Source organism: Protopterus annectens, chromosome 10.part0 (assembly GCF_019279795.1).
Source record: "Protopterus annectens isolate FY-2018-M chromosome 10.part0, PAN1.0, whole genome shotgun sequence".
NCBI classification, from domain to species: domain Eukaryota; kingdom Metazoa; phylum Chordata; order Ceratodontiformes; family Protopteridae; genus Protopterus; species Protopterus annectens.
Window position 1 is genome coordinate 1799465264 of NC_056744.1, and position 20490 is coordinate 1799485753.

General features: G+C 45.4%; 1 protein-coding gene across 1 annotated transcript in view; it reads left to right on the forward strand.

The window, feature by feature from the left end:
* LOC122814504 (Snf2 related CREBBP activator protein) overlaps nucleotides 1-20490 on the forward strand; it is a 3617155-nt gene that overhangs the window by 3134862 nt on the left and 461803 nt on the right. The window contains exon 21 of the mRNA XM_044087079.1: nucleotides 7220-7545. Coding sequence (XP_043943014.1) covers nucleotides 7220-7545 — 326 coding nt within the window. The remainder of the gene's footprint in view (nucleotides 1-7219; nucleotides 7546-20490) is intronic.

A 20490-nucleotide genomic window follows, 5' to 3' on the forward strand; every position in this document is an offset into this window, starting at 1 on the left:
GCACAGGCATCGGTGTCGGCTCCGACACCGTTACTTTGGTGGCTGTATCGGCTCGGCTGGAGCCGATATCGAGACTTCCTGTCGGCTCCGATAAAGTCTTCGGCTCCGACAGGATCTATAGTATCGGTTTCGATGGCTCATTCCAGGAAGAGGTCGAGGTCTCCTTCCTTGGAGCCGATACTTTCGCCCGGCTTCACCTCTTCTTTCGGAACGGAGCCATCTGAGCCGATCTTCAAGGTCATCCAGACTGTCAGATCATGACCTAGAGAGAGTGGTCAGTAGATTACTTAAGTCACAGGTACTGGCCCAAATGTTACATAGTCCGTCTCAACAGACGACTGTTGGTCCACACCCGTTACAGTTCCTCCTTCAACTCTACCCCAGAGCTTGGAGTTGGAGTCTTCGGAATGGTTACTGCTACGGCTGGAGGACGGATACCCCTTCTGTTCCTTCAGCCTCTACTCTTATCTCCTCTTGAGACCTTCCTTAGAGGGATTCGGTGGTCGGGCTTCCATGGTCTCCTCCGAGGGGTGAGTGGCATCGGACCCTTGTCCGAGCCCGCTCTTCCCTTGGAGCCTCGGCCTTGGTGAGCTCGGCTCCGACATCTGCCTCGGAGACTTCCCTTCGGTGGTCCCTGGAGTTCCTAGCTCTTGAACGGGTTCTCTCGGACCTGCCTGGGAGGGGAGCATTCGAGGTGATGAAGAGTGTGCTGGCCACTGGTATCAGTCAGCAGTCTGTTCCCGTAGCTCCTCCCTCTATAGTACCTGTTGACATCTCTGCCACTTCTCTTGCTACAGGACCCAGAGATCCTCCACCTCAGGTTTCCCCATTGGGAATTTCCCCCTCTTCCGAGGATTCTCCTGATGTTTCGGGAGATCTTCCTAGGAAGATGACTTGTAAGAGGAAACATGTAGACTCCCCCGAGTCTGTCACTTCGGATACTGACTTTGATGAGTCAGAGGGATCCCCTAGATCCCCTCTGAGGATGTCTCCTTCTCAGACATCCTAGAACTCCTTAAACAGAGGGGAAACTGGCCCACCAACAATCCCTCTGAGGATGAGTCAGTGTACCTAGAGGCGTTTGGATCTCGGCCCTCCACCTCCTGGGTGTCTCAGCCTTTCGACCCCCTTATGCAGGTTATTGCACGAAAGGCGTGGGCAGCTCCTGACTCTGTAGAGCCAGTCCCTAGGAGGCCTTCAAAATTTATCACTGCCCGTGTGACAAGCAATTCCTCACTAAGGGTGTCCCGCTGATGCCATGGTGGTGGCTGCCACCAAAAGGAACTTGCAGATCCTTCCGCCGTCCATCCTCCTAATAAGGACTCTAGGACCATGGATAGGTACGGTAAGCGGATGTTTTCCTCAGCGACCTTTGCTATGCTCGCTGAATTACCTATGTCACTTCACCAGACTCCAGAGGGATATCCTTAAGGAGCTGGGTGAAGTAGTTCAGGATCCTACAGCTGCAGGGGCTCAAGAAAAATTGCTTCGCAGCTAGGAACCCTCAATTCCATTGCAAACTCCTCCATGCGGCTAATATCTTATGCTGCGGATGGAGCGAGTAGAGCCGCAGGTACAGGTGTGGCTCTTAGACGCCAAGCCTGGATGCGGCTATGTGATTTTGCGGATCCCTTTAAGGCGTCCTTCACAAATTCTCCCTTTGATGGGTCAGCTTTGTTTGGCCCTCAGGTGAAGGAAACCTTGACCAGGTGCGAACAGGACGGCAAGACTCTTTCTGCTGTTGGAGTCCGTTTTTCCACCCCTTCTAGACCTTATCCCAAAGGACAGAAAGGTGGGAAAATGTGGTTCCGTAAATCCCAAGGAGTCACGCCAGATTCACGTGGTCAGTTTACCCCTAGAGGCAGAGGGGGTAACAACATCACACGCCGCTCTAGAGGCAGAGGGGGTCCGAAAAACCAGGGAAACAGAGATCCTCTCTCTGACAAGCCCTTTCAGCATCCCTGAGATGTTGCCCGGCTGTCCCTCCTTGGAGGCAGTCGGGGGAAGATTATCACTGTACCCAGAAGCCTGGCATTCCCTCACTCAAGACAGATGGGTACAGTCGATCATATCCAAGGGTTACATAATTCCTTTCGAGGAAAGTCCCTTCCCCTCAAATTCCCTTCCAGATGTACCACCCGGTCTAAGGGAAATTGCAGAGTTAGAAGTCTCAAAACTACTGCAAAAAAGAGCCATTCAGCCAATTACAATAGACCATTCAGAGCCCGGAATCTACTCAAGGTTCTTTTTGGTCCCCAAAAAGACGGGAGACTGGAGACCAATATTGGATCTCAGCAGACTCAACAAGTCTGTCAGGAAGACAAGAATGGTCACTCTTCAGTCAATTCTGCCCTTCTTACAGAAGGACAACTGGATGTGCTCAATAGATCTTCAGGATGCGTACTATCACATCAAAATTCACAGATGCTCCAGGAGATTTCTCCGCTTTCGGCTGGGGTCCAGTCATTTCCAGTTCAGAGCCCTGCCCTTTGGTCTCACTACAGCCCCCAGAGTGTTCACCAAATGCATGGCAGTGGTCACGGCTCACCTGAGACGTCAAGGATTCCAGGTGTTTCCGTATCTTGACGACTGGCTCCTGTCAGCCACCACCAGGCATCAGCTTATACAAGCCAGGGATTACACAATAAACCTTTGTTCTCATTTGGGCATCTCAATCAACTTGAAAAGTCATCCTTATCGCCCTGCCAGTCTATTACCTTCATAGGCGCAAACTTAAACACTGTTCGGATGTCAGCTACCCTTACAGATCAAAGAGTTTCAGACATTCAGAGTCATGTCAGGATCATTCTGGCCAACAAGAAAGTACAGGTCAGAATGGTTCTAAAGGTATTAGGTCTCATGGCTGCGGCCATTACTCTTCTTCCCCTGGCTCGATTCTACATGCGCCTTCTTCAGTGGATGCTGTTCACACAATGGTCATACCAGCAACTTCCAATGCGTCACCAGATTCTGGTGACACAGACATGCAAAGAACATCTTGCTTGGTGGATCACATCTCCTCAGGTTCACCAAGGCAGGTACTTTGTACCCCCATCCCCGATAGCCACTGTCACCACGGATGCCTCCCTGATCGGGTGGGGGGGGTCATTATCAGGGCAGGATGGTTCATGGGGCGTGGCAGCCGCTCGAGTACCATCTGCACATAAATGTCCTGGAGATGAGAGCAGTGCTTTTAACGTTGCAAGCCCTCAATGACTTTCTTCCCGTAGGGACAATTGCAGTCCACACAGACAACATGTCTGTAGTTTGGTATATCAACAAACAGGGCGGAACCAAGTCCTACCCCTTGTGTCGAGAAGCGCTCAGACTATGGCAATGGGTGATCTCCTCTCATCGGTTTCTGGTAGCAACGCATATCCCTGGGAAAACCAACATTGTAGCGGACAGATTGAGCAGAGCTATTCTCATGCCTCACGAGTGGTCTCTCAAGCAATCTATAGCGGAAGAGATTTTTCTGGAATGGGGTCGTCCATGTTGCGATCCTTTTGCTACTCCCCAAAACAGCAAATGTCCAGACTTCTTCAGCCTCTTCCCTCTATCAGGCCATCCCCAGAGACGCTCTGACCCAGGATTGGCCCCAGGGACTTCTTTATGCCTTCCCTCCATTTCCTCTGATCCCTCAGGTTATCCAGAAAGCTACCGCTTTGAGAGCCAAATTGATTCTCATTGCCCCTTACTGGCCTCGACAAGTTTGGTTCCGTTCCTCCATCATCACCTTTTGGTGCAGCCGTGGCATCTGGACCCAGTGCCAGATCTTCTGATTCACCAATCGGGTCAGCTGCACCGGTCAATCCCTTCTCTCAACCTCACAGCATGGTTGCTCCACTTCCTTCCTTAGCCAGGCTTCCTTTGATCTCTAACCCAGTTAGAGACATCATAGTAGCTTCGCTAAAATCCTCTACCAGGAGGATTTATACAAGCAAATGGAAACGTTTCTCTTATTGGGCTAAGGCCAAGAATATTGATCCTTTTACTGCCCCTGTTCAGGCAGTCCTGGACTTCTTAGCAGAGATTTTTCATGCAGGCTCCTCTTCTTCCACAGTCAGAGTTCAATTGGCTGCTATTTCCAATTTTCATGTCGGGATAGCAGATCATAATATTATGTCCCATAGGCTCTGCAGGGCCTTCTTGAAAGGAATTTTCCTACTAAAACCTCCAATCAGGAATCCTCCTCCTCACTGGATCTAAATTTAGTGCTGACATCCTTGATTCTTCCCCCCTTCGAGCCAGCTGCTTCTTGTTCCCTGAAATATCTTTCTTGGTAAACTTTATTCCTAGTGGCTATTACATCGGCCAGGAGGGTGTCTGAACTTCATGCTCTTTCGGTTCGACCCCCCTATTTGGTTTTTCACAAAGACAGAGTATCTTTGAGAACTAACCCAACCTTTTTGCCTAAGGTCGCTTCAAAGAACAATTTGAATCAATCTATTGATCTCCCTGTATTTTTCCTAACTATTCAGATAGAGCTGAACTATAGCTACATTATCTTGATGTCCACCGTCAACTTAGATATTATTTGGACAGAACAAAAAATTTAGAAAATCTGATCAACTTTTTGTTTCCTATGCGGATAATAAAAAGGCCTTCCTGTTTCTAAAGTGACTTTGTCTAGATGGCTTTCTTCGGTCATCTCTGAAATTTATCTGCTCAGGGGAAAACAGCTGTGCTCAAAACCTAAAGCACATTCAACTAGGAGCTTAGCTACTTCTACAGCTTTTCAAGCTAGACTTCCTTTAGACACTATTTGTGCAGCGCCACTTGGGCCACTCCTCACACTTTTGTTTCCCATTACAAATTGGACTTGGCCTCCAGGGACAGAGCCAGTTTTGGCTCTACAGTCCTCAAGAGTTTGTTCCATTGAGCCACCCAGGATAGAGGTGCTAGGGACGGTCCCATCAAGCAAGAATGAAGGCGAGATTGACAACTTAACATTAAGAAGTTATGTACCTACCATAACGTTCCATGTTAGTTGTCTTCTCGCCTTCTTTCTTCGACCCTCCCTCCTTCCCCTGGCCTGGACAGACCTTGTTATAAGAAACTGTTATGCTGAAGACCATTCAGACCTGGTCCTTCTTCCATCTGTAAGTTTTCTTTCTTCCTTTGGGAAGTATTTTATGCTTGGTGCTATTGCCCTTTGTCATCAAACGAGATCTGGGTACTTACCGCCTTGCATCATGGGATATGGGGCTGCCTCGAGCTGGTAAAAGTGACTCTCGAGCTTAGCAAGTGCCGAGTCGGAGCCGAGGGATCGGTTCCGAACCCATCAAGCAAGAAAGAAGGCGAGAGAAGACAACTAACATGGAACGTTATGGTAGGTACATAACTTCTTATTTTGCCTCAAACACGCTCGTTTTTCTTTAAACATACTCATTTTGTTTTTCTGATCTTTTCATCAGCTATCTTAATCTTAAACATTTCCCTTAGTTAATAAATCTTTTGGCCTCCCGCTTGCTTAATAATGCACTTTGTGCCCTTGTAATGCTCTGTTTTATCTTTTTTTATCAAATAAGCTGTTTGTGCAAGTTTTCATTACCTTTGTTTTTTTTTCTGGCTCTCTTTTGTGCTTGTTTCTCTCAGTTTACCTTTACTGTCATCTGTGCACCTCATGGCTCCAAATATCAATCTCTGGAATCCCACTTCTAACACCATGTTGCTCTCCTACTATAAACAAGAGTCTTTGTGAGTTCTGTTCAGGCATTTTTATTATATTATGTACACATCACAATAGAAGTTTACCGACTTTAACTTGGGTAACTTGTATACAAACTACCTACTACAATCATACATGCTCGCTCTCTGGCTGCACTCGCAAAGTGGCACTGGGAATAGCGCATGACGGGTATTTATATGTGCACGTTCAGTGCTTAATATGCTTCTTAAAGATGCAGCACATGCACTCTGTTCTACATACTTAAACTAAAAATGCTTCCGTCTGGAAATCCTAGAGTGTTCACCAAATTAGTATACTATTATCTTTGTTTCCAGAGTGGATACTTAAGGTTATCTGGAAATTGTTTGGAAGGGATGGCAGACATAAGAATTTTATTACATTTTATATGTTCCCATAAGCATTTGCTAATCAAAGCAAATTCAAGATGCAGTATTCTGATAAATAGAGATGGAAATTGAGAGTAGATAAATAAGTACAGCATTGCTTCTTTAAATAGCATCCATTAATTAAGCAGCTTCAGTCAGTGTGTTACACTGTCTGATAAATCTTCCTAACTCCTAATCCATAATTTCTTTTCTCATAGAGTCAAAGCTGTAGAATCTAATATCCTCTCAAACCTATTCCTTTCCTATTGGCTACCAAAATACCAACCTGACTTGCCTATATTGAAGCCAAGGCATCCATTTGTGTATATATTTTTGTTGTAGTTTACCAATATAAATCACTCCTGTTTAGCCAGTTCATCAGGCAGTTCTGTAAAGTCAGGTATGGTAGGTTGCTTTGCAGTTTACATTTTCAAGTTATTGTTTTATGCATGTAGCTCAACAGCACATTTCCACATGACCCACCAAGAACTTTATTCAAGTCTGTTTCTGTCCTAAATATACACCCAGTAGTTCATGTGAATATTTTAAGTGCTGTTATTTCCAAAGTTAATGATTACAGGTACCTACCACCTCCTTACCACATCTCCAGCAAGTGTTCTGAACTTGAGAGGACATATGCCCTAACTTGGTTGAGCTGTAACACTACTCAAGGTGTTCCCAGTAAAGATTGAGAGCTTTCTTGATTTTGTGTGAATGCTTCTTACTGCAAGAAAAAAAAAGAAAGAAAGATAATAAAAATGTTGAAAGCTACTGCCTTTGCTATGCATCATGCTGTTGTCCTAGGTTATGGCTGCATGTAGCTGTTTTCTCTGGGGACTTGAGGAAAGCTGGGAAAGTCTGCCATTAAGGACAGATATCCCCATGCGATGAATACTGGTGATTGCATCACTGATGTTGCTGTGTTAAGCATCTGCTGTTATGATGGATTTGTATAAAACTACTTTCTTAACCTTACCCCACAGGAGTTTAAATAAAGCTAATCTACCCTGCTTAATGTTTATATTCAGTATGTTTAAAAAACGGTATTGCATTTATCTTTACTGATGTAATGTAGAATTCTATAGACAGTGCACTGATATGTAGTCTGTGGCTTGTAGTTGGAAGCAAATTATTAAAGTTTTGTAACTTTTTTTAACTGCAGGAGTCACTCGAAGAAAAAAAGAGGAAGCAGAAAGAAGAGCGTCTAGATAGGATTTTCCGCATTAATGAACGACACTGCACTGCTGTTCCTATGTATGGGACTGAGATTTTGCACTTATGTAAAATGTTCAGCTTTCCATCTCAGAAAGAGGATTGTATCCATGAAAGTACGTTTTGGAGCAGCTGTGGCTATGCACACTGCTGTGCTTCTCAGATATGTGAAAAAGTGGACTTCACTGCCTCAGTCTGGACAAGGACAGAAGCCTTGACTCGAGCAATCCACAGTCCTCTTGACAGACTAAAAGAACTTGATGGTATAATTGAGAGGTAAAATATTTGAATGTCACAAAGAAAAAAAAAATCCCTTTTTAGAGAGAGTTACTGAAGCACAATTTCTCTCATTCCTGTTGTCCGTTTCATGTGTTTGTGGTGCTCATTTGTGCTCACTTTAATGAAAGTATTAAAATGTCCAGGGCTGCTGTGCAGCATTTTTGATAGTAACTCACTGCACAGAATAAGATGTAATGCTGTTGGATGTCACGTCTTGAAATGATGATTTACTGTGATTTTAGAGGTGGTTTGGGTTATCAGGCAGCCTTGTTAATCTCTCTAAAGATGAGCACTTGACAGAATGTTTTTCCTGCGGAGGCATCCATTCCTTGGAGTAGTAAGTTGATTTGTTATCCAAAAACATGATTGGTAATGACAGCTAAGGCACTCACTCTGTCCTTTCCCTGTACTGTGGGGTTTATGTTTGAAGATTAGCACTTACAGTTGAGAAGTTCTTGTGACTTTCTTAATCATTCACCACTATTTCATAGTGTCAGTGTTTGTCATCAGTGAAGAATTGTAGTGATGGAACTTCTTATCCTTGCATGTTAAAATAACCAGCCACATGAATGGGATGACCATACAGGACTCACATGTTCATGTTTTTGAAGTATTTTAATGCCTAGAGCTTTTGCTAGCTGTTCAATTTGGCCAAATTTTAATGGAATTACTACCGATACAGTATTGTTTGGAGTTTTGTGGAGGTGGGAGGAGCATAAAGATTTTGATGATGTGAATCAGACCTCCAGGATTATCTTTCTACTTAAAAACATTTCTGAAGTCTACCTTGGGAATAAAAATACCTTTGTAAACACTTTCAAGCAAAAATCCTAAACCACCTGGATTTAAGAGCGAAACAGATGTCCTTCAATGGGAAGCCTCTCCTAATTGATTCTTGTAGCTGTCATACAATATTTTATAATTTTATATGCCCTACTAAGTATTCCTTTTTTAACAGCAGCTTTTGTTCTAGATTCAACTAAAAACTATGGCAGGGATGATCGGTCACTTAAACTCCCCATCCTCTTCTGTTTGTCTGTGTACTCTGCATTTCAAACTTCTGCTTGGCCTAATCCATCTCTCTTACATTTCCCTCTGTCATTATTTGCTCCCAGTACCTGGTTTTCTTTGCCAGTTCTCTCCAGTCAATTTCAGCTCCCTTTTACCTATTTTCTGTATCCCTATTTGATATCATCCTTATTGGCAAACTCTCCTTTCTCCATTCCCATGGCGACTTAGTTCTTAAAATAGTGTCTGATTATGTAAATTTTCATTCCGTCTTCAACCTGTGGGTTCGGATCTCATCCCTTGGATTGACTCAGCCGTTACTACAGCTCATGGTGGCCAGAAGCACTTGACCGTAACCCTTGCCCTAGCATGCATCAGTCCTTGAGGACCTCAGATCTCGTTTGCCGCTTTGCAAGTTAGATGTGGATACACAGTGCTCTTGAGCAGCTGAGTTGTCATTTTTGTAAGTTGCTTCTTTCTTTCCATGGTCTTTACCTTTCAACTGTTTTATTGATTACCATTGTTTCCCTTGCCTAGTGACTAGTTTAGTCTCTTCTAAGTAGAAGTAACTTTATTTTTCTCCTGTTCTGTACTTTGGTATTCTAGTTGCTGTCGTTAGTAGCTTTCCTTACACTCAGTGTATTTCTGAAATGTCATTGTTCGTATTCTCTCCCCCCCCCCCTTGCCTTTCCAAATTAAAATCCTCTTTTTGCTATACTTCTGCTTGTTGTTTTTTGTGTGAAAGAAATACGGCTGACAAGAACAAAGGACCAGCTGGTTTTAAAAAAAAAGTCAGAAGTGTGGCCATAAAATACCGTGTTCTGCTTTCTCATAATCTCTGTGTATATTATTTGGGCCCACTTCACTTTCAAGAAGATTATTCTGTGTGCCGTACTTTTTATCATAGAGCCTTGACTGAATGAAAGAACAAAGTCATGTTAAAGGGGCTGTTACCTTTCTCCTTTAGCGAGGCCTTATCTGTAACTTCCCCTTCAGAAAAACTAAAAAAGGGCAAATCTGATATTTCCAGCCCTTTTTCTTTGACCTCCTCAAAAGCTACTGAGAAGGCAAAGAAAAGACCTGCGTCAGTACCAACTTTTCCTTCGGCTCTGGCAGCAAAGAAGCAAAAAACCTTGGCTACTACTTCTTTATTGGGTCCGAGTAAAAGCAAACTTGTATCCCCTGCATCAACTGATCATTTGACACCAAAACCTAAATCTAGACATGCTTCAGAGTCAGCATGTATATTGGATGCACAGGCTTCATTTTACAAGTCTCCTTCAGCGCAAAAAACTTTGGAACCATAAGTTTGATCCCCTGAATCAGCACAGTGTGTCATTTTCTTGCCAAGGACTAGGTACTGACTTTCTATAGACCCTTTTCTATCTAGAGTACCTTCTCCCTTTTCCCAAAAAACTAAATATCCTTCCATAGTTTCCATTCATTCTTCCAAGATCATCACAGAAGACGACATGGAGAGATTGATGAGGAAGATTCTCTGGGCGCAGAGACTTGCACCAGATCCTTCAGGCCCCTATCCCCTTGGGTTACGAGCCATGTACTACCAGTGCCCCAACCTTGCATCCTCCTCTGACGTCTTCAGATACTTCAAGGTCCTTGGATCTGAATCTGCCGACACCATCATCCTCGGATCCAAAGTTATGTTCAACTTCAAGTTGCTCTGAGTTGTTTGGTCCATTCAGAACCAGACACCTCTCGTCACCATATTTCTCTAGTCAGTTCTGTGGCCTTCACTACAGCTCGTAGCCTCAGAGAAGATGAGTTTGGCTCCAGCTTTGATCTCAGAGAAACTCTATTCGGAACAGGGAAGGACTATGGATGTTCTTCGTGTTTTACTGTTGCAGTCATCAGACTTGGGTTATTTGCCTGCAGGTATCCTTCAGTCTGCCCAAATACCAGAGACTTAGTATTTCTGCATTGGGTGCTGTCGCTCCAGGACTGACGTCAGGTCGTCAGGGGTATAAAAACAGGCAGCCGACACCATTACATCAGTCTTTCTGGCAGAGCAGCCCAAAGCAGAAGCAGTTCGCAAGTGCCAGTTGGCCACTACCTGAATTTTCATTTATGAATTGAATAATCCTGAAGTCTTCTAAAGCTGAGTACCCCGTTGGGGATCCTTTTTTCTTGCTCTAACCAATGTCAGAAAAAGTTAACAATTGTCTGTGGAAAGCAAATACCTAACAGAGATTTTCATTCTTACTGCGTCACCTGTTTAGGCCTGGACCAGGATGTACCTCGCTGTCGGTTTGTGCCTTGTTTAACGCCAGAACCATTAGTTGTCTGGCTCTCTGTTGCTAAATTCTTTCGCTGTCTATCTCCATATTCTGAAATGGCTTTGGTAAGCCATCCGACTACCGATATTCCAAAAAAAGTAAGGATAAAGACAGAGACAGACTGCTTGGGTCCAAAGCTGCCGATGATGCTTCCCGTTAATCTAGTCGCCAGTCTGCCAGTACTCAGGCACTTTTGCAGCCCCTGATGCCCACTTCACTGGATTCACAGGCCTCTCCTGAGATCCATTCAGTGTCGGGTATGTCGCAAGACTCTTAGACTATGGAACCTGCGGATGTCTCTACCTTGGATGGGTCTGGAGCTGCTGTGCAGGCACTGGCTTCTGAGGCAGTTCTTCGCTCAACCGATATTAGATTCAATACGGCGACTTCTTTTTTATCCAAAACTACCGAGTTTCTTTGGCCCAGAGTACGCACTACACCTAGAAAACCAACGACCAAAGCACATACACCTGCTCCCATGCCACAAAAACAAATGCTTAGACTGGCAAAAGACCTTATTATGCTGATTAGGGGAAGTCAGCCTTCCCCTGCTAAGAGAAAAATAGGCTATTCCCCTACAGCTTCTCCAATAACTCTGAAATTTCTGATTATGAAGACATGCACTTATCTGCTTATGAGGACTCAGATACAGAGAAATCCACTCCCTCTGCCTCCCCTCCAGAGGATTTTTCTTTTGGTGAAACCTTGCATACCTTAAGAGAGCATGTCCACTGGGAATGCCAAGACTATCCTCAGTCCAAAAAGAGACTCAGAGAATTCCTAGAGTTGCCTCAGCACAGGCCTTTAGCAGTACCTCCTGTCCTGTATGTGGTTGATTGTTTTTATGGAATCCAGTCTTAATCCTGACACTTTACCTCTTGCCCCTAGGAAACCAGACAGGTACTGACACTCACAAATTTCTTTTCAAGAATCCTACTGCTGACCCAGAGATCATTTCCCAGGGGCCTAAAGGTATCAAGGTAACTACAGCCAAGAATCCCACCCCTTCGGATAGGGATTCCAGAGCTTTGGACAGATTGGGTAAGAAGGTATATACCTCTGCAACCTTTGCTATTAGGGCATTGAAGTGTCAGATGTTCTTAAGTGTTTCACTGTTGCAGTCATCACATTTGGGTTATCTGCCTGCAGGTACCCTTAGCCAGCCTGAATACCAGTCTTTGGATTCCTGCGTCAGATGCTCTCTCTTCTTCCATGACATCAGGTCGTCAGGGGTATAAAACATGCAGCTGACGCCATTACATCGGTCTTTCTTGCCGTGCGGTAGCAGAAGCAGTTCGCAAGTGCCGGTCAGCCAACTCCTGAAATTTTAGTTTTTGAGTTTCAGATCCGAAGTCTTCAAAAAAGATAAGTACCCCATTGGGGATCCTTTTTCTTGCTCCAGCCGATGTCAGTAAAAGTTAACAATTGTCTTACCTGTGGAAAGCAAATACCTCATAGAGATTTTTATTCATACTGCATCCCCTGTTTAGGCCCAGACCACGATGTCCCTCACTGTCGGTTTTGTGCCTTGTTCAACCCCCAAACTATTTGTTGTCGGGCTGTCTTTGCAGCAAATTACTTTCCTACTCTGTCTCAATACTCCGAAATGGCTTCATTAAGCTGTCAGACTACCGAGCTTCTGAAAAAACGTAAGGATAAAGACAGAGACAGACCGCATAGGTCCAAAACTGCCGACAACGCTTCCGTTAAGCTAGTTGCCAGTCCACCGGTACTCAGTGAGGAGATATTGCAGCCCCTGATACCCGCTACTTCAGATTTGTAGGCCTCTACTGAGACCCATTCGGAGTCCGGTATACCACGAGATGCTTCTTCAACTATGGAACCTGTGGATGTCTCTACCTTGGATGGTTCCGAAGCCGCTGTGCAAGCACCGGCTTCTGAGGGTGTATTCAGGCCTACAGACTTGCATTTTAAACTGACGCCATCATCTTCATCCAGGCGTAAAACTCACACCACGCCTAGAAAATCGACCAAACCGCAGGCTCAGGCCCATATGCCTAAAAAACAAATGCTTAGGATGGCCGAAGACATTATTACCTTAATTAGGGGAAGCCAGCCTTCCCCCTCTAAGAGACTTTCCTTCTGATTCTTCTGATCAGAAATCTGATATTTATGCTTCTTCTGATTACCAGGATTTGCCCTTCTCTACCTATGAGGATTCTGATGCAGAGGATTCCATTCCCCTCTGCTTCCTCTCCAGAAGATTATTTCGGTGAAGTCTTGCACACTCTTTGAGAGCATTTCCGCTGGGAACATCAGGATTACTCTGACTCAAAAAAGAGACTTAAGGAATTCTTACTCCTTTCTCAACCCTTTAGCTATCCCTCCTGTTCTGGACATTGTAGATGATGCGTTCTTGGAATCTAGCCTTTCCCCAGACACTTTAACTCCAGCTCCCAGAAAACCTGATGGGTATTAGAGTACCTGACTCTCACAAGTTCCTCTTCAAGAATCCTACTGTGGATCCAGAGACCATTTCCCAAGGACCAAAAGGCATTAAGGCTACTGCTGCCAAAAATCCTACCCCTTCTGATAGAGATTCTAGAGCCTTAGACACATGGGGTAAGAAGGTAAACACTTCTGCTACTTTGGCCATTAAGGCTTTAAATTGCCAGTTTCATATGTTAAAGTACCAGCAGCATATTATGAGACTGCTTAAACTGAAAATGATGTTGATTCCTGACTGTGCTGAGCACAAAGAATTGCAGGATTTAATGCATTCTGCAGAACAAGTTGGTAAACTTACTTTGCAATGTGGTTTTGATTCTTTAGAAACATCTTGCAGGGCTGCTGTCACTGGGTCTGTACTTAGAAGGCATGCTTGGCTTAAGGAACAAAACTTGCCAGATCATGTTAAAGCTAAATTACTGGATGCTCCCTTAAACCAAGACAGTCTTTTTGGCAACAAAGCAGAAGTCGTCCTCAAAAGGATGGATGAAAAAGCTAAGTCTATGCAAACTATTAAAGATTTCCTACAAGTACAGCCTCCCATATTTAGTAGGCATTGGCCTTCAAAGAATTGGTCCTTTCCAGTCTCTTCCAGGCCTTCTCAGTCCAAATCCAGGAACAGCAGGCCACCTAGGTTACAGTCTCAGGTTGCGCACAGACCTAAGCAGTGGGGGACTCGCACTTCCAAAGCAGGGAGTAGTAAGCCACCCCCATACAGAAAAATGGCGCAGTGACTTAACCCTTAACCCTTCCAAGTCCTGCTCAACTGCCTGCTCCCTTAGGAGGAAAGCTCGCCCTGCAGACAAAAAACTGGGAACTCATTACCCAGGACAAATGGGTTTTGAACATAGTTTCCCAAGGATACAGATTCCACTTCCATACACTACCAACCCCAAACGGTTGGCCAGATCTACCCCCAAATCAGTGGGCGCAGGCCCAACAGCAGGTTCTCTCTCTTCTAAGTATCAGGGCTATTCAACCTGTCCCAGCAGAATAAAGGGGACAATGTTTTTATTCAAGACTTTTCCTGTTAACCAGAAAAGAGAGCACCTGGCGTCCTATCCTAGACCTCTCTATTCTAAACACCTTTCTGGTAATTCCAAAATTCAAAATGCTAACACTTCAATAGCTTTTTCTTATGCTAGGCAAAGATGCCTGGCTGGCAACCTTAGACTTAAAGGAAGCTTACCTGCACATTCCAATAAGGGAATCTTGCAGGATGTACCTACGCTTCAGGGCAGGCTCCATGCACCATCAGTTCTCTGCACTTCCCTTTGGCTTGTCTACTGCGCCCAGGGTATTCACAAAGTGTCTAGCTCCAGCCATTGCATTTTGCAGGCAGAGAAATATTCAAATATACCCATACTTGGACGATTGTCTGATTCATGCAGAATGCCAGGACTTGCTATTACAACATCTGGCATTTGTAAAGAAACTTTTAACCTCACTGAGGTACACCATAAGCGAAAAGAAATCTCACCTAGTACCCTGCCGGCAGATGTATTCCTGGGAGCAAGCTTAAACACAACTTCCCAGATGGCTTTCCTCACTCCGGAGAAACAAGTTTATTTGACAACCTACTTCAAACTATTGGCCACAAAACCCCAGCTATCTGCAAGGAAAATTCTGCAAGCCCTGGGGATCGTGGCTTCTTGCATTCTACTAATTCCATATGTAAGACTGCATATGAGGAAACTACAGTGGTATCTAAAAAGCCTATGGTATCAACATTATCAGGGCCTGGAGTCAGTGATTCCTATCCTTCCCTGTATAAAGACAGAGTTTCTTTGGTGGGCAGAGGCCTGCTACCACAGCAAAGGGGCTCCCTTTCACTCTACCCCCTGCCGCCCAAACCCTAACAACAGATGCATCAGACTATGCATGGGGGGCTCACTTAGCAGGGCAGTGCATTCAGGGCAAATAGAACCTGAGACACTTGCACCTGCATATCAATCGAAAAGAAATGTTATCTGTACAGAATTCCTTGACAGCCTTCAAAGACCGCATTATTCCAGGACAACTATTGGTTAAGACAGACAAGACAACACCACAGTTATGTGGTACATAAACAAGCGGGGGGGGGACCCACTCGTACCCTCTGCAGACTAGCCATGGCTCTGTGGAACATAGCCTTGAGCTACCAAGTGCACCTACAAGCTCAATTCCTGCCAGGCAAGCTAAATTCACTGGCAGACGACTTGAGCAGAAATCTCATGGACCTACACGAATGAAAACTAGAACCAAAAATATTCAACCTCTTGAGGAACAAATGGGGGACTCCAGAGGTAGACCTGTTTGCCTCTCCTCAGAACTACCAATTGGACAAATTCTGCACAAGGACTTCCTACAGTCAAGCTTGGTAAGTGGATGCCCTGTCCTTACCTGGGAAAGCCACTCTGTTTATGCCTTTCCCCATCTCCATCTCCTCTCGAAGGTTCTGCTAAAGATCAAACTGGACAAGCCAAGGACAGTATTGATTGCACCAGACTGGCCACAGCAGCACTGGTAACCCCCCCTCTTGCGCAGTATGACACTGCTGGAACCATAGCACCTGCCTCATACCCCTTCCCTGCTGTCCCAGCAGGCGGGCCAGATTCTGCACCCTCAGCTTCACACCCTGAACCTTGCAGCCTGGCTAATTCCTTGAGCTCTCCAGTAGCATCCCTCAGTAAGCAGGTGCTAGATGTCATTCTGGAGGCAAGGAGGCCTAGTACTAGAAAATCCTATGCTGAAAAGTGGAAAAGATACTGTTCCTGGAGCCAGACTCAGGGGATGGGCACAACGGTGCCCAGCTTACCTCATATTCTTCAGTACTTAACAAAAATGCTGCACAAGGGCCTATCCTTCTCGTCAATTAAAATTCATGCCTCTGCCATTTCAGCATATGTTATAATACTGAGCTTGCCCCTCTTCTCTCACCCCCTGCTAAAACCATTCCTTAAGAGGGGCCAAAAATTTAAGACCCCCCCAGGAGAGCCCCCACTCCAGCCTGGGACCGTAACTTTGTATTGGAAAAGCTCACTGTTCCCTCCCTTTGAGCCAGCTGCAACAGCAGAGTTGAAATTCCTATCTTGGAAAGCAGCCTTCCTTCTTGCCATCACTTCAGCATACAGGCCCTCATGGCAGTAGGAACCCTTCATTATCTTCCGTGCAGACAGGGTTTCCCTCAGGATCAATCCTTCCTTTATGCCCAAGGTGGTGTCTAGTGTGGCCCTAAATCGGTCCATTCATTTGCCTACTTTTTTCCCTAATCCACAAAACAAAGGGGAACAAATACTGCACTCTCTGGACATGCACAGACAGCTTAGATTTTGTTTGGACAGAACTAAGCCTCTCAGAAAATCTGAACAGCTGCTAGTTGGCTTTGCTGCAGGGGCAGAGGGGGAAGGCCATTTCAAAGCAAACCATTTCCAGATCGATAGCCCATTACATTAATTTCTGCTACAAGCACCATGGAAAACCTACCCCACAAGGGGATAAGATCACATTCCACCAGGGCTGCATCTACCTCTGCAGCCTTTCTCAGAGGAGTCCCTACCAGGGACATACTAGAAGCTGCTACCTGGAGCTCTGTACATAGTTTCACCATGCATTACCACATGCCTCTTTTTTCTAAGTCCAGAGCTGGTTTTGCCACTGCAGTCTTACAGGGCTTAATAGCTGTCCCTAATGCTCTTTAACTTCCCCCTCCCTTCCTTAGCTTTGGGAATCAACCCAAATGTGATGACGGCAACAATGAAACACGAAGGACATAGTACAGTTGTGTACACTTACCATAAATGTAGATGTTTGAGTGTATTCACTGTTGCAGTCCTGGTTACCCTCCCTTCAGCCCCTTCACTTCTCCTGGCTCTACCTTTCCTTATTGTTTGGTATATTTAAGTTTTTCGTGTGTGTTTGCTTTTTGATGGAGGTGTACCATAACATATAATTGCTTCCCATTGTGGGGGCACTCGACATCTGGGGCAAGAAAAACTGATGTAATGACGTTGGCTGCATGTTTTATACTCCTGATGTCATGGAAGAAGAGACCGCATCCAACGCAGGAATCCAAAGACTCTGGTTTTCAGGCTGGCTGAGGGCAGATAAACCCATATGTGATAACTGCAACAGTGAATACACTCTAACATCTACATTTATGGTAAGTGTACACAACTGTACTTTTCACATGCTGAAGTACCAGCAACATATTATGGAACTTATTAAACAAAAAGTGACAACCTTTACAGACTGTGCAGAAAATAAAGAATTGCAAGAGCTTTATACACTCTGCAAGTCAAGTCATCAATCTTACCTTGCAGTGTGGCTTTGATGCCCTAGAAGCATCTTGCCGGGCAGCAGTCACTGGCTCTGTACTGAGAGGACATGCTTGGCTCAAGGAGCAGACCTTGCCAGACCATGTCAAATCAAAATTACTAGACGCTTCTTTGAACAAGGACGGTTTGTTTGGCACCAAAGCATCAGAGGTTCTTAAAAAGATAGAAGGAAAAAGCTAAGTCTATGCAGACTGTTAAAGAATTCTTACAAGTGCAACCGCCTAAATTCAGTAGGCATTGCCCCTCCAAACACTGGTCCTTCCAGCCCCCTCCAGGCCTTCTCAAACCAGACCCAGGGGAAATAAACCACCCAGACTACAGTCTCAGAGTATGCAGAGATCTAAGCAATGGTGTGCCCCCACCCCTAAAGCAGGGAGTGGTAAGCCACCTCCTAACAGAACAAAACTCGCAATGACTTCCTTTCTCCTCTCCCCATCCCTGCCCAATTGCTTGTGCCCCTAGGAGGAAAACTTGCCTTTCATGCAGAAAACTGGATGGTCTATCACACAGGACCAGTGGGTCCTCAACATTGTATCCCAGGGGTATAAATTTTATTTCCATTCAGTGCCAACCCCAAGTGGGTTTCCAGACCTTCCTCCAAACCAGTGGGCAGAGGCTCAAAGCCAAGTAGCTTCCCTGCTCAATATCAGAGCTATTCAGCTGGTTCCAGTAGAACAGAGGGGTCCAGGATTCTACTCCAGATTCTTCCTGGTACCCAGGAAAGAGGGCTTGTTGGCGCCCAATCCTGGATCTTTCAATTCTCAACACCTTCCTGGTGGTACCAAAATTCAAAATGCTTACCTTGCAACATTTTCTTCCTATGCTAGCCAAAGATGCCTGGTTATTCACCCTAGACTTAAAAGAAGCCTATCTGCACATCCCCATAAGAGAGTCATGCAGGAAGTATCTACGTTTCAGGGCAGGATCTATGCATTATCAGTTCTCTGCACTTCCCTTTGGCTTATCTACTGCACCTAGAGTTTTCACAAAATTCCTGGCTCCAGCCATTGCTTACTGCAGGCAGAGAATTATCCAAATGTACCTGTACTTGGATTGCCTGATTCAGGCGGACAGTCAGGAATTGCTGTTGCAGCACCTGACATTTGTGAAACACCGTCTCACTCCTTGGGGTACACCATCAACGAAAATAAATCAAAACTGGTACCCAGTCAAAAGTTTGTATTCCTGGGAGCAAGCTTGGACACAACATCCCAGATGGCGTTCCTCGCGTCAGAAAAACAAGTCTATCTGACAGCCTGTTTCAAACAAACAGCCACCAGAACCCAGCTGTCTGCAAGAAAAATACTGCAGGCCCTAGGGATCATGGCCTCATGTATACTGCTATTTATATATGCAAGACTGCATATGAGGAAACGTCAATGGTACTTAAGTCTTTGGTGCCAACATTGTCAGGACTTGGAAACAGTCATTCCTATCATACCCTGTCTAAGGACAGAGTTCCTTTGGTGGGCAGAAGCATGCAACCACAAGAAGGGACTGCCCTTTTCTCAACCCCACTATGTCCAGACCCTAACCACAGACGCATCAGACTGTGCCTGGGGACCTCACATGGACGGCAAATGCATTCAGGGCCACTGGAGCCCAAGTCAAATTCATCCACACATCAACCAAAAAGAGATGCTAGCTGTGCAGATAGCCCTGACAGCTTTCAGATCCCTACTCTTTCCAGGACAACTGCTAATAAAAACGGACAACACCACATCTATGTGGTACATCAACAAGCAGGGCAGAACCCACTCTGCAGGTTAGCCATGGCCCTGTGGGACAAGGCCTTGGACATGCAAGTCCATCTGCAAGCTCAGTTTCTGCCAAGCAAACAAAACTCACTGGCAGACTTAAGCAGAAATCTCCTCGACCCACATGAGTGGCAATTGGAGCCCAGCACCCTCAACCTTCTGATTCAGAAATGGGGGACCCCAGAGGTGGAGCTCTCTGCCTCCCCATACAATCACCAGCTCAGCAAATTCTACACCAGGAATCCTCACAGCAGGGCCGGGAAAGTCGATGCCCTATCTTTTCAGTGGGTAATTCTCTCAATCTATGCCTTTCTCCTTCTGCCCCTTCTCTCAAGAATATTACTCAAGATAAGACAGGACAGATCATGCACAATTCTGATTGCCTCAGACTGGCCATGCCAGCACTGGTACCCACTCCTGAGCAGCCTGTTACCGCTGCCACCCACAACAGAACTCAACCCTGCTCTCTCAGCAGGAGGGACAGATTTTGCATGTACAACTGCAAACCTTAAATCTGGCAGCCTGGCTTATTTCTTGAATTCTCCCCAGCAACCCTAAACAAGCAGGTGCTGGACATCATTCTTGAAGCCAGAAGACCCAGTACAAGAAAATCCTGTGCTAGTAAGTGGAAAAGGTTCTGCTCCTGGATTCAATCTAAAGGATAGGAGACAACTCTGCCCTCCCTACCTTTAATCTTGGATTACTTAACAGATCTCCACAAAGGCCTGTCCTCCTCCTCCATTAAGATACATGCCTCAGCCATTTTGGCTCATTACGACACTGAGCCACCTGTCTTTCTCTCACCCTCTTATCAAACAGTTCCTGAGAGGGGCAAACAACTTAAGGCCACCAAGGAGAGCACCCACCCATGCTTGGGACCTTAGCTTTGTACTGGAAAAGCTCACGCTTCCCCCCCTTTGAACCTGCTGCGTCAGCCGAGTTAAAATTCCTCTCTTGGAAAACTGCCTTGCCTTCTGGCCATCGCTTCAGCTAGAGAGTGTCTGAGCTACAAGCACTTGTGGCTGTGGAACCCTTCATTATTTTCCATGCTGATGGGGTTTCTCTCAGGACTAACACTTCCTTTGTGCCTAAAGTTGT